Genomic DNA, 13,756 nt, shown 5'->3' on the forward strand with positions numbered 1-13,756 from the left:
TTCACTTTAAGTCTTGTGCTCCAAAGTTGAAAACATCTTGTTAACGAAGCAAGCGTGTGAATTCTGGATGTTGGGTTGCTTCGGACAGCATCAATGCTTAGATAGAATACTGATGTTTTAATTATATTTAGTGTTATCATAATTTTAAGGCTTTCTAATGCTGCCCTTGTACAATATAACCAAAGGACAAACACCTCTTTGGAAGGAGTACTGCAAGAGCAAGCCTTGCGATGGTGAGAAGCGGAAGTCTTTATTAACAAAGCTGAACTTTGGCTGATGCTATTGACGTTGGCCTAGCTATATGCCACACATTGCCAGTAGTGTCTGTACAAACACAAATTATGGGGAATACAACGCCAACGCTGACACCGATGCCGGATTCTCTGCCGAACAGGGCATTAAACGTTATTGGGATAATATCGGTCTGGTTGCAGATGAACTAACAGCACTAAATATATGCAGTGCTGTTATGCTGCCACATTTATTGCAGTATTCCGAAGTGAAGTAAGTCAGCCCTCGGGTTATGCTTTTATTCCGTTTTTCAGCAGTCTGCCCTGACCGAGAATTTCTCTACGCGCGTACTTAAATCCTGAGTAGACCACAGTAATTTCAAAGCAGCAGCGGCTGGCAATTAGGAGCATTTGTCTTCCGTGACACTTTGGTTGCTCTGCACGAGCACAATGGTGTACGTGATGACGGCCCCCACAACCTGTAAAAGAAAACAAAAAGCAATGAGCACGTCGTTCTTTAAACAGGTCAAATGGATCGTAAGGCCGCAGTGGACATTTTAGAACCGTTTCTGCGCACCCGTTGAAGAAAGCAGCACAAAAAGAAAATCTTGAGAAGTCTCACGTAGGCAGTGCTCTCAAATTTGCGCTTTCCCGCGCAACTCAGCCCTTCCTAGCCCAACCATTGCAGAAGCCACGAGAGAGTTCCGTAATGGGTGAGGAGGCAGGTTCGTCGCGCCCCTATTCGAGACCATGACCCTGCCGCTCTTCTTTTATAGCGCCTTAGAAGAATCACTTGCTGGCGAAGACTCTTAAGAGTTCCTTGGACTGCCAAAAGATCAAATCAGTCGATATTGTCGACCATAAACCCTGACTGCTCATTGGAGGGTCAAATTCTAAAGTTAAAGCTCAGCTACTTTGGTCATCTGATGAGAAGAGAGGAGTCGCTGGAGAAAGATTTGATGTTGGGAAAGGTTGAGGGTCGCCGGAGAAGGGGTAGGCAGCGAACGCGATGGTTAGATGGCATTCTCGAGGCATTGCAGATGAAGCTATGTGATGTTAAGAAGATAGTGAGAGACCGGAAAGCGTGGCGTGACATGGTCCATAGGGTCACGAAGAGTCGGACACGACTGAACGCCTGAACTGAACTGAACTGAGAAGAATCACTGCACGCTGATCTTAGTTTCCCAAATACTCCGTTACATTCTAGTTGACCAGGGGACAGGAGCACAGCGTCACACACGCCACAGTGCTTGCGCTCTCTCTCAGTGCTGATGAAATTTAGAACTAGGTTACTTAAAGGGCGCCGCGCCGAGGTAGTTTGTTTCCGGCCAGGCTTCGACAGAGTAATCAGACAAACCCCGGGTTTGGACAAACCAGGGTGATACAGCTGGGATCCCGAGTCATGTTGGTTGATGGTTTGTGGGGTTTAACGTCCCAAAGCAACTCAGGCTATGAGAGACGCTGTAGTGGAGGACTCCGGTAATTTCGACCACCTGGGGTTCTTTAACGTGCACTGACATCGCACAGCACACGGGCGCCTTGCTTTTCGCCTCCATCGAAAAGCTGCCGCCGAGGCCGGGATTCGATCCCGCGTCGTCGGGAACAGTAGTCGAGCACCGTAACCACTGCGCCACCCCGGCGGGGTCCGAGTCATGTGTGGAGAAGCTGGCACGCTCCGAGTCATGTGGAGCGTGCCAGCTTCTATATTTTATATATACCCTTCTGTAACGTTAATTTGTTTGTGTTATATAAACTTCAGTTTCTTCTGCTGCTCGGAGAGCATTGTCTTTCTATCATTCAGAATAGCGCAAAAAGCAATTCGAAAAGAAGAAAAGAAATGCTTTCCGAACCTTTACTCTCTCCCGATGAAGTAAATGCAATAAACATCAAAGCGTAGCACTGACTTATAGCATTTATTATATAAAGTGATTTTAAGCTCACAAGTGAAAAGCATACAAAATCGTATGATAGAAGACATCGCATGCTGCTTTTATAAGAATGTTACATAACACCATGCGCGTGTAACACAGTGCTAAGTTATTATGTGCTGGAGTCACGTTTTTATGCGCCAATGAGAGCACGTCAGCATTTCCACGTCGTGGAAAAGGTTATCACAGTAAACTTATCCCACATTAACTGGTAGTGCTTGTCGGTACATGTGGGCGTAGTAAAATGTATCCCGGGCTGTTTACGTCCCTGCAGCAGGAAAACGCACACTACGGAAGGAGAGAGCTTCAACCATCTTCCTGTTTCTGCCTTCGTTTGTCGTTGTCGTCAGCAAATGCCTGCAAGCTGCCTAATTGCTCGAATATGCAGTTATGTCCAGTGCACCGATGTTGGAAGTGACGACAAGCCACAACACCGGCGTTGGGTCCTGTTGCACAGGTCTACTTTTGTCCCAAAGGGCGCCTTTGTTGGGATGGCTTGCGCTTACAGAGAACAGAAAGCAACACGACACCAACAATAGCCTCAACTACATTTGGCGGTTGTTTGAATTGGCGTTGTTGTCAGGCGCGCATTATTTAACATTTTGATTGAATTTCTTGGCAATGCACCTAGTGGAAATTGTGGGATTACTAATACTAATGCGAGAGCAATACTACGACAGCCAAAGCGAGACCTCAGGTGGCCGCAGTTACGCCGTGAAGAGGCAGCTACGTCGTGAAGAGGCATAGCTACGCTGTGAAGAGGCGTATCTATGGTCTCCTCATAAAAAAGATCAGCCTGCCATGACATATTTGCATTCACTTTACCCCTATGCCACGGACAGGAGCTGCCAACTCGGGTCGCTCTTTCATATGGGAGGGTGATATCAGAATCAGCCTACCAGAACCGTTTGCATTCTCGTTACCCCTACAACACGCAGGCACGTCCATATGGCTTGGTTGAAGCGTGACTTTATATGTGGGCTGGTAGCTTACGTTCTCGCGTCATACCCTGAAAGGATGAGCTTAAGAGTCCCCAATAATGTAGCATCTTACACTGATAGGGCGTGATAGAGGAATAATGTAGCAGGCAAAAGAAGCTTCCGCCGTTGCTTTCGCAATTCAATTGGAGTTAAACAGAGCTAAACCGCAACTAATGTCTTCAAGGGGATATGGTCGCGTCAAGTCAGCATATAAGAATGATATATTGTCTCTTATTTTTAAACAAATTCATACAAAAAACGCTCATGTTCAGTCAGATGGCTCATATTAAGATCAGAAAAAAATTAAAAAAGAGAGAATGGAACATATAGTTAAGAAGAGGATAACTTCGGACGAAGTAGCATTCCAAGATGGTTTGATATAGTCGTAAGTGTGCTTATTTTGCTCCATCAGACTTTGTGGAAAATAATAATCACTTGCGTGCAGAATTATCCAGAGTTTGTCTACTTAGTACACGTTCCTTGGAGCTCGCTTTTTGCGTTGAGAGATGTTATACAGCTGCTCCGCCCAATGTGTGGACGTTTGATCGAAGCTCCTAGGACTGACACAGAAACAAGTTGAACATCCGGTCAACATTACAACCACTGCCCATGTAAAAGGGGATATCACGATGATTTACATGTTTCGGCCAACATCACTGCCTCACAGAAAGTGCATGCTTGGCTCCTCGCATGGTTAGAGACTAAATATAATTCGTTAAAACCTGATAATTTTGAAGACTATATAGCTCGATTGGGCAAAGTATTGTTCCCGTGGAAGATGACAGAGTAAGGCTGCATTGTAAGAGTTATCGAATTTTAAAGTGACATCTTTAAATCTCCATTCTATGAAACCATCGAGCGTTGGCACTGTGAGGGAATCACCGCAGGCCGGCTTCTATAGAGTGATAGTCCTCAAGTGACATATGGTAATCCACGTGACTATAGTCGTCCGGTTCTGTGACATCACAAGACCACATTACATGCCGCGTCAGCAGGCGCTGCCAGCTAAGGCTTCACTTTTAAGATGGGAGGATGAGATCAGAGTCTATCCTCAGGAAACTAGGATCCCTAATTAGACATGCCGCTCCTAGCCACGCAAGTAGGCTGTAACCTCTTGGTTAAAGTAGGGCCTCACATCTATATCGGGTAGATTTTATTACGTGATAACTTTCGATTAGCAATTGAATGTAAAGCAATACACGTGCCCAAACGGGAGTCATTATCAAGGCCGCATCATTCATTAAACCAGGAGCTAGTGTGTCACGCAGTGTTTGAACATCACTAGTTCAATTACCTGATGTACTGCAGGAGTCAAAACCGACATTAACATCAGTTTTCTACCTATGATCGAGAGCCAAAGTGTGAGAGGTGATCAGGCCCAGCCATGCGTAACTCCGAGGGCGATTATGACGGAGTATGTAGCCAAACCATACAGCAAATCCTGTTATTTCGGAGTTGTTCATTTGAAGCCACAAGCTTAACTGTCGCAGATGTTTCTCTTGATAAAAGCAGATTGTCATGCTCTGGGATGATACCAACTAGATAGAAAACACGTATAACTATGCTTCACAAAATTATTAAGGCAAAAGCCTTACAAGGCTATCGCACTGTAAATGACATACCCTGTCATGATCCGAAGAGTAAGATGGTGAAGTATATAAAGACAGTGATTATTCAATACAGTCATTGTCATTAGTGCTAAGCCATGATCAGTTGTGTCAATAATTAATGACATTAATTACATATCAATCAATATGACTTGAGTATGAGAGAATCACCTCACAAAGTCACGTGGCAATGAGGGTAGCACTGGACAGTCATAGGAAAGTCAAATTGCATGAAAGTCATGTTACTATCAGAGTATCACGTGACAAAGTCACGTGGCAGTCAAGTTGCATGGAAATGTCACGTGGCTATGACAGTATCACATGAAAATGTCACGTGACAGTAGTGGCATGAAACATTCACTCGGCTATGGTCACGTGACAGTCAATTTGCATGAGAACGCCACGCCACATTAGCGACGCCGTACCGCCACCCTCGCCTTTGCAGGAGTACTGCAGTGAATGCGCTCCGAAGGAAGGACATTTCGACTATGCGGCACGAACCCTGGCCTTTTAGAAAAAAGCTATAAAAGGGGCGCGCGATGTATCGCTTGCTGCAGCAATGTTGAGGCTTTCGCATTAGTCCATTGCAGATTCGCAGTGCTCTCGGACGTTCTTGAGACTGATGATACTCGGAAGGAAGCTGTATTGAGGCTTATACCCTTAAGTGGGCAGCGTGCTTTTGGCGCAATGACTAATCGCGAGTTGTTGCAAATAAAAGAAAGCAAGTATATACTCACGGTAACAATAATGGGAAGGTCTATCACGAACATTCCGCAGCCAGTCAAGCACCCTTGCAAGTCTTCGGCAGTTAACACCAATATATGCATCTGAAACATCAATACAAAACGAACTAAATAAACATTAACCACATTTGTGGAGGTGACTGCTCTGCTTGGTTGATTATGACGTTGAGGTTTAGCCACAAATGAAGTCTTCTTGTTATATATACTTCGTGCGAACATACCCTGTGTGTAGCTGCGTCAGAAAGGTCTCCAAATTTGGCTGCTTGTATGATGCTCGGAATGCGGGCCACCTGAAAAGAAAATGCTGAGTATACCTCTTAGCTTTGCAAAATACAGAATACTATAAGTATAAATCCAGGAGAAAAAGACAGTTGTAAAATTTAAGTGTTTGATCATACCAAACTTGCTCCTGGTAAGTTTGCACATTATTCGGCATGTATGATGTAATTAACATTTTTAGCACATCAAACCCTAAAGTCGAAAAAGAGAGAAAGCCGAGCTTCTGCGCAGGGTGCATGGCTAAAAACGTAGTTAGGGCATGGGGAAAGTGTAGTACTTATGAACAGGAATTATAGTGGGGAACAAAAGATATATAATAGGGCCCTTCCTACACCAATAGATATATACAGAAATTAGCATAAGCAGTAGAAAAAATAAAGAAAAGTTTGCCAAGCCCGCATGCATAGACATATATGGGGGCAGTCTGGAAATATTACTGACTCACAGCGAATAATTCTCCGGAAAGAGGTGCTTGGGGAACAAAACGCGCTCAGATAATTTGGATACAAGAAGACGCTATAACATTGATCATAAAAAAATAGACACCCTTACTCACCAAGCCCCTAACCCGAGTGCCTCATCCTCAAGTCTCCCATTTGATCCCCGCTCTGCTCTCCTAATCTTGGCACCTGTTATAAGGAACATGCACGTGTCCTGATCCTCCCGTGCACTCACCCCCTCCGTCATAACCTAACGAGAATGGAGGGTGTCCCTTACAAGGAGTAGGGCTCTGCGGCCCTTACCCCGTCGGTGATGTGTCGATGGGCCTCCCAAGAAGATGCAGTGCCCAAAGTGCCCAAGACGGCCGAGGTGGATCTTTTATGGATATGCCCAGGGATGCAGCCATCAAAAATAAGGACGACTACAAGAGGTCAGTCTGTCGGCTACAAGGGAGGAAAACATGCACTTGTGGCTAATGGACCGCATTAAGAGCCTGAGCTTGCTCCTGTTTTTTTGAAGACAATAGACTCCATAACTTACTTCTTTAAGTTACACACATCCCCATTCTATGCCACATGGCGAGTCTTCGAACAAAGAAAGGAAAAAAAGGGGCTTGGATGCTCTCGCTCCTGTTGCTTTTTACCGCTCAGCTGCTCGCGGCTCACTAGTGGTATGAGGGATGTCATTGCTTGCGGTATCTACACATCATGTGGCTCCGTTGGCAACGTGAGGTGACCGGTCACGTATCATCGCGAGATTTTACATAAGGTCGACGTCACTGGAATGGTCATGTAGCGTCACAGGTTGCAGAGAGCCGTCTTATTAAGCTCGGCATAAGATTTACTTGTCTTTCCTCCTTTTCTCCCAAATAATAGAAGCCCCACTCGCTGAAAAGTAGCTGCGTTGGCCAAAAGAAAAATAAACATTAAGGGTACTCTATTGAAAAAACTGTAAGGGGCAATAACCTCACATTTTCTCACACAATCTCACTCAATTTACATAAGAAATCAGGTACATGTCGCATATAATTGCATACGTTCTCATAGTTTCTTGTACATTATCATAAATTATGTACAATATTTTATGATAATGATGTGCACCGTTTGAGACCCTATGCGAATAAAGGATATTTTATGAGGTTATTGCCCCGTAGAACTTTTGGTTTTTCAGTAGGGTATACTTATAAGGATAATTGTATTAGGCGCCTGGTTGTAATGTAAAACAAGTGGGCTAAATTAAGGCCTTAAAATTTATTTTTTATTTGTTGACGAATTAGGGCAAGAAAAATGAACCGTTTACTACAAAGGAGACTGTCGGAGAAAACGTCAAATAGAAGCGGAGCATGCATGGCTTATAAGAGAGACAACTACATGACGCCATTACAAGCTCGAGTTTTACGTGGCTGTTCAATAGACCGGCGAGCGTTATCATCGGAGTGTTTAACGCCTTCTGCATACTTTCGCCGTTCAGTTTCTGGCCACATAATATGATCCAACTGTAAACGTTAATAGCATAAATTGTTCTTTCATAGAGCAAGTATCCTTTCTAAACAAGACACTGAATGCATGTCAACAACTCTAAGATGAGTTGGAGTTTGCAAAACTTTGAAAAGAAATGCGAATTATCAGTAGTTTTATTACAACGTTAAGGTTAAGAAACTAGGTTTATAATTAATGAAATAATCGATAGCTCTATACGAAAAAAATGATAGAGATATGTCTATTTCGACACAAAATAGTTAAAAAATAGAATTCGCTTATCCACTGTATGTTTGGGTTGAGGTGTTATTAGTCATAACTTATATATAGCAATCATTTTTTGTGCGTTAACGATTAAAAGAGTTATATGCGTTCAGAAAGAAAAAATCAAGCGTTTTGCATTCGGATCGCACTGGTTTCAGTAAAGAAAGCAAGGTTTTTACATATAAGAGCCTTGGTAAGATATTCCAGATACGCACACTGATGACGTTATACTACGGCTGTGCAACGAGTATGATATCTATGGGATCCGCAATCATACTCCCTTCCCTTGATCGGAGACTGCAGCATGGAACACGGTTGGTATTGAAAAATTATATCTAGCAGTCTTTTATTACTTTTGATATCTATTTGACTTACCTCATCGGATACAAGACTTGCAGCTGTCGTCGATAGGGCTACGCCCGCAGCCATCATGATAATGCAAGTCCATTTGGACGCTTGCTCGCCAACGTCTCTACTGGATGTGATCGCATCATACAGTTCGGCACACAAGAACAGCACGCTGCCTGCGTAGTACCATAATGCTTGGACTCCTATGAAGCTGTTCGTCTTCGCCAAGAGCCTTTCAAATTCAACCAGGCTGATGCGCGCGCTCTCGCAGGCCAAACCTTTCGCCAGACCACCAGGCAATATCGACTCGGCAGCTAACTCTGCTTCCAGTCGATTTCCCAAAGCAGCGAAATACTCCCGGAAAAGGGACGAGAAGTACACAATCTGCCAGATGACAACGTTGTACCAGGCTGAAAGTAGGAAGCAGCTCGCAATATACGCCGGCACGAAGAGACGCTTGACGTGTTCGCTGTTGTCATGCAGCAAAATGTAGGCCACCTTGACGTGGTCTCTATACACCACAACATACTTGAGGGCGTCAGCCAAGGTGTAGCAAAGACAGACTAGAGAGACTTTCCAGAGACGTCGACGTATGCTTCCCAAACGTCCCAAGAGGTTAGCTTCGAGAGCGGCAGCAGTATGAACAATGTCGCTGAGTTGGCCGCGCCTGCCGACGAGGACTAGAAAATTCAAGATTGCCTGGCTGTAGACCACGAAATAGGTGCCATATCGAGTGGCGACATCTACCTGATTCAAAGGTGTCCGAAACCAAAGCAGAACTACAACGCAGGTGCCAGGAACACAACAGAATAGTATGGCGCAGAGAAGCGAGTACATAGAGCGGAGCAGCTTTCGAATTAAAACGCACAGCCTATAATTCTCCGGCGCCTTTCTTTCGTAGATGTCACCTAGAAAGGGCCAGCCAGCTATCTTTGCGAAGAAAAACATAACGCGAAAGCCTTGGAAAGCGACGGACCTTCTAGTATCCATCAGTATTCTACGGAAAGGCTGTAGCAGGATAGAACGACCCCACGATCACCGAAAGTTTAATACGCGGAACAAAATGTACTTTAAACTTTATTGTTCCTGAATGCAGCGAATTCGTTGCAGCCTAAGTGATTGTGAGGTACATCTTACTGAGGCATTAAACAGAGTGAGTTAAATGCCATTTACTTTCCTAGCAAGTAGCAGCAATCTTAAACAAGGTTACTGTAGTCGGTGCCGATAAATAATGTTATAAGGCCGTACGATATGTTTAACTACGTCCGCTAAAATAAAAGGCAAGGGTTAGTCGAATGAGTGATACTTGGGGACTGGCGGATATGGTCTCGCAATGCAATGAACAAATTAGCTGTGCCTGAAAGAAACCCGTTTTAAGAAGCTTGTTTCAATGACTGACAGAGCTCTTCCCACGTTGAATAGCGAAGGCTGAAATTCTCTGCCTGCAGTCAACAATGTGGCTCTTGTAGGCGTTTACATACTGAGGCTTGATGCATTATTCACACGATAATGCCAAGTAAAAAGAGAATCACGATAATAATAAAATGCCTGTTCGATCAGTTGCAAATGTCACAGTGTCGGCAAAACCAAACTGGACGGGTCAAATTTCAGACCAAAAAGAGCCTCAAATATTGTTGTGATGTCTTCGGTGACAGCGCTGACTGATTCTTCCTTTTGATGGCGTAAAGGTGAGACTTACCCTATAGCACGCGCGGATGACGAGGGTATGCTGTGTTTCTCAAAGTAGCATGGATTGCTTTCACGGTGCCGTTAATATTCTATACAGCAGTACAAACGTCTATTATTTTCGTTTCGAGGCACTCAATTTCCTTGCTGAATGCTCGCTTATTGATTAGGTAGTGGGCGGTGAGCGCGAGACCGTAGGTCTCCTCATAATCATCGCTCTATTGTTCCGTACCTGCTGACTGCTATTTATTGAACGATTCCGCTATTCGCCGAGAAACACATCCGTAGTTTTTTCTTTTCGATCGATTGCACTGAGACTGGCTCTCAAGAGCACGTGAGAATAGTATTGTTACTTATTAAAGCCTGTGATATCTGCGGTAAAATAAAGTTATCGCGATCAGATGCAAAATTTCCATTCTGTTGCCGAAGCGGCTTGAACCTCGTGGCTGTTCTAAGCATACAAAAGATTGCGTTTTATTCGCAATATCTTTTGACATCAGCGCAGCCACCAATTCACTGAGCCTCAGTGCGGTGGCGCAGTGGTTCGGACGCTTGATTGCAGTACCCAAGGAATCGGAAGCGAATTCTGGCGGCCGCTTTTCGATGCAGGAGGAAAGCAGACAAAGTATAGTTTATATAGCTTGTTTATTAATCCCAATGAATGCACTCTTATGGTCGGTAAAGTAGTGGGACTTGGTCTCTACTTTGTCGATTTTGTAGGTTGTCTCTGGTGTAGATCTTTGGAGCACCAAGTCCAAGCCAATATTCCTGTTTGGTAAGCCGAGGCTCTGCAGAAGAAGGCTCACACTGGGAACACGAGCAGCTAGCCTCGGAGTCATCACACTCAGAAGTAGAAGCGGTACGCTTAGCTGCACACCTCTCACGGCGTTTCTGAAATCCGGCGGCACACTCTTCGTCGGTTTCATGTGTCCGTTGTTCCGTCCGCTTCTCAGGGTGCATATTGTTCGGGAGAGGTAGGATTTTCAAGTGAGTTCGCAGGTTCATTGGAAGTGATATTTTGTCCTGCCTTGTTGCGGGTAACCGATTGAGAGGGCGTGAAGGATAAAGCGTCCGGCCAGTGTGTGGGTTAGCTGTTCATATTGAGAGGTGAGGTGGGCCTCTACAAGCTCGCCAAGAGCGTTGTGGACTGCGATGGCACTGAAGCGCTCAGTGGAGGTATTTATGGGGAGATCGAGTGCAGACTTGAACGCCCGTCTGATCAGGCAATGGACACGTTGTGTTTCTGCTACGTTAAGTTTGAGGTATGGTAGCGTGTAGACGTAATTCTACTAATGACAAGAGCTTGGACTAGGTGGACAAGATCCGTTTTCTTCATACCCGGACACCGGTTAGCAATTCGACGTATGAGACATACTTTCTGAGAGACACCAGGCTTGCAGTGATTGAGGGACTCTGTGTTTAGACCGTTGTTCTGGATACAAATTCCAAGAGCCCGTATGACGGACACCCCCGGGATAAGTTGTCCCTTAACGTGCATCCGGATTTGGGTATGGCCCCCTGTGCCTAGTTTACTACGCATGTGAAGAAGTCCAAAAGTCCGCATTCGATAACGGTGTCCACTGCTAGTTGTAGGGTTTCTCCTATTTCTGCGTAATTTTCTGATGGGACCCACAGCGTTATGTCGTCGGCGTATAGCGTATGGGACAAATTGGGTGTACGGTTGAGTTCCACAGGGGAGTGATAGGAGGGATAAGTTAATGACGAAGGGGGACAGCACGACCCCTGTGGGGTGCCGAGGCTGCCAAGTGATATAGTGTTAGATTTGAGGGTCCCAATATTTAGTTCGGCTGTTCGACCTGTGAGAAAATCCCTTACGTAGTTAAAAGTCCTCGGACCGGGATTTATTGCGTGGAGGTTGTTAAGTATAGCTGCATGTGCTACTCTGAATTTCATTCAGACAGGCGAGTAGAAAGAGTTTTCATGTTTTGGAGGCAGGCCTATGTATCCCACCTTTACCGTCAGGCCTTGTTGGTATGCACGAGAAAGACTCATAATTATACGATACCCCTCTGCTCACTCAATTTCCCACGAGTTTTGATCGATGACAACCAAGCCTTTACTCACCTTCGCACTCGAGAGAGATGGAGCTGTACGAAAAGCGGCTGTGCAGACGAGAGAGCGCTTTTGTTTTGTTTGCCTTTTCTTCACAGAGGAAAAAAGTGAAACGATCAATCAAACACCAAAACACAGAATATCTCGGCTGGTTCTGCTTCCAAAATAAGGATAGCCCCCTCCACAAGAAGCGGGCCAAATGCGATCGATACACGTCCGAAGGGGCAGGGAAGCATGCTACTCCGTCGCAAATAAGCTTTGATGCACTCCGCTTGTAACACATGCAACGGCGAGCAAGTGATTGCCAGTCGCGTGTCGATTCAGAGCGCATCGAATGGAAAAGCCGATGCGTATCCCGCTGAGATAAAGGCCGGCGAGCGATCGATCGCCAAGGTGGCTATTGAGTGCGAAGTAAGGGACATAGCGGCTTGAAGTCGTTCAAATCGAGTTTGAAACCCTAAGGTAAGCTCGGCAGCCTTTACGTGCTTCTTTTTGTTTGACGAAAGGTGGTTTGACGAGGAATTTTCAGACAAGATGGAGATGATGAATTGAAGTGTCGCGTGCACCGTGAAGCTTTACTGTTTTCGCTCAACAAAATGGGAACAAGGAAATATTTTTGTAGAATAACAAGAGAGCCTCGTATGTCTGAATAGAAACAAAATCCTATTAGGCAGCGTCACATATACTTCAGTTTACATGAACCCGACGGAACCGGGTAGATCTAGCGTCGGGCTAAGCAAAGCCATCTTGACGACCCCGGTTAATTGGTGTCTACACCATCCCGGCTCTAGAGCGTATATTTTGTCAATGATTTAACCTACTCCCTTCAGAAGAGTTAACTCGTCACCTCTGTTGACTCAACTTGACCTGACTGCGTATATATACGTATACAACGCATACATGGCAAGAAATCACGGAAATGTTTCTAGCAGGTGATCTTTTGGCTGTCCAGTGGTATGTCCTAGGCATGGAGGTGGATGTGTCACGTTAAAACTACCACCTGCCCGATGCATGCTGATGAGGACCGGACAAACGCACAGGAAAGAAACGGCTTTACGGCGGAGTGGATTGGGGTCCCTTACGACAGTCACGTTAATCAATATAATGGGAAAGCATTTGAACCGCATTAAGAGGAGAATCAATTAATGCCAAGCTATTACATGAGAAACGGGCGCCGCAATCTGCGATGAAAGGTGCGTAATCCAACGACCCCCATTTCAGATAAGGGGTGTCTTTGTGCCGGTCCCAATGACAAATTAAATGAGGATGAAAAAGCAATGAAGGCGCAAAACTTAAGATATTGTGCGCATTCTTTATTTGTATCATAGTCTAGCCGACCGAAGTGAGCGGTGGCCGCTCACCTGGGCATAGCCAGGGCTCACGTTTCATTTGCTCAAATCGCGGCTGAGAACTCTTAAATATGAAGGCGCATTCTCTCATTACTTGATATTTTTTCTATTCTGCGAGAATTCCTTGAACTTCGATAGAGTAAAGGGCCGCATAGACTTTATACATTTCAACAAACAAAAAACAAACAAACAAACAAACAATCGGTCAGTTGCTTTAAACTTTATTTAGAACTGAATAGAACGGTCTTCACCCTAAAGAAAACAATATAAAATCCGCATAATTCATGTTACCAAATTTGTTTTAATGACCGAAATACAAAAAATCCAAATAGCAACGTATCAAAGCAATG

At 44.8% G+C, this 13,756-nt stretch overlaps 1 protein-coding gene across 1 annotated transcript; it reads right to left on the reverse strand.

Moving 5' to 3' along the window:
• Window positions 1-467: 467 nt before the first annotated feature.
• Window positions 468-9,135, reverse strand: LOC146173373 (uncharacterized). The gene is made up of 4 exons (XM_084585184.1): window positions 8,326-9,135; window positions 5,710-5,778; window positions 5,483-5,572; window positions 468-709 (listed from the first exon to the last, which is right to left on the reverse strand). Exons 1-4 carry the CDS (start codon window positions 9,133-9,135, stop codon window positions 632-634), a joined length of 1,047 nt encoding a protein of 348 aa, XP_084441310.1. The 3' UTR covers window positions 468-631.
• Between the last annotated feature and the right edge of the window lie 4,621 nt (window positions 9,136-13,756).

The sequence above is a fragment of the Amblyomma maculatum genome, chromosome 11 (assembly GCF_055883805.1).
Source record: "Amblyomma maculatum isolate TAMU_Amacu chromosome 11, ASM5588380v1, whole genome shotgun sequence".
Taxonomy (NCBI): Eukaryota; Metazoa; Arthropoda; class Arachnida; order Ixodida; family Ixodidae; genus Amblyomma; species Amblyomma maculatum.

Bases quoted from the DNA above. Each gene is read 5' to 3' on its own strand.
- LOC146173373 (XM_084585184.1), bottom strand. From the start codon at position 9,135: ATGTACTCGCTTCTCTGCGCCATACTATTCTGTTGTGTTCCTGGCACC. The intron at 5,573-5,709 runs GTATGTTCGCAC...TTGATGTTTCAG, and splicing joins CTGACGCAGCTACACACAGG to ATGCATATATTGGTGTTAAC. The intron at 710-5,482 runs GTGAGTATATAC...TTTCTTTTACAG, and splicing joins ACCTTCCCATTATTGTTACC to GTTGTGGGGGCCGTCATCAC.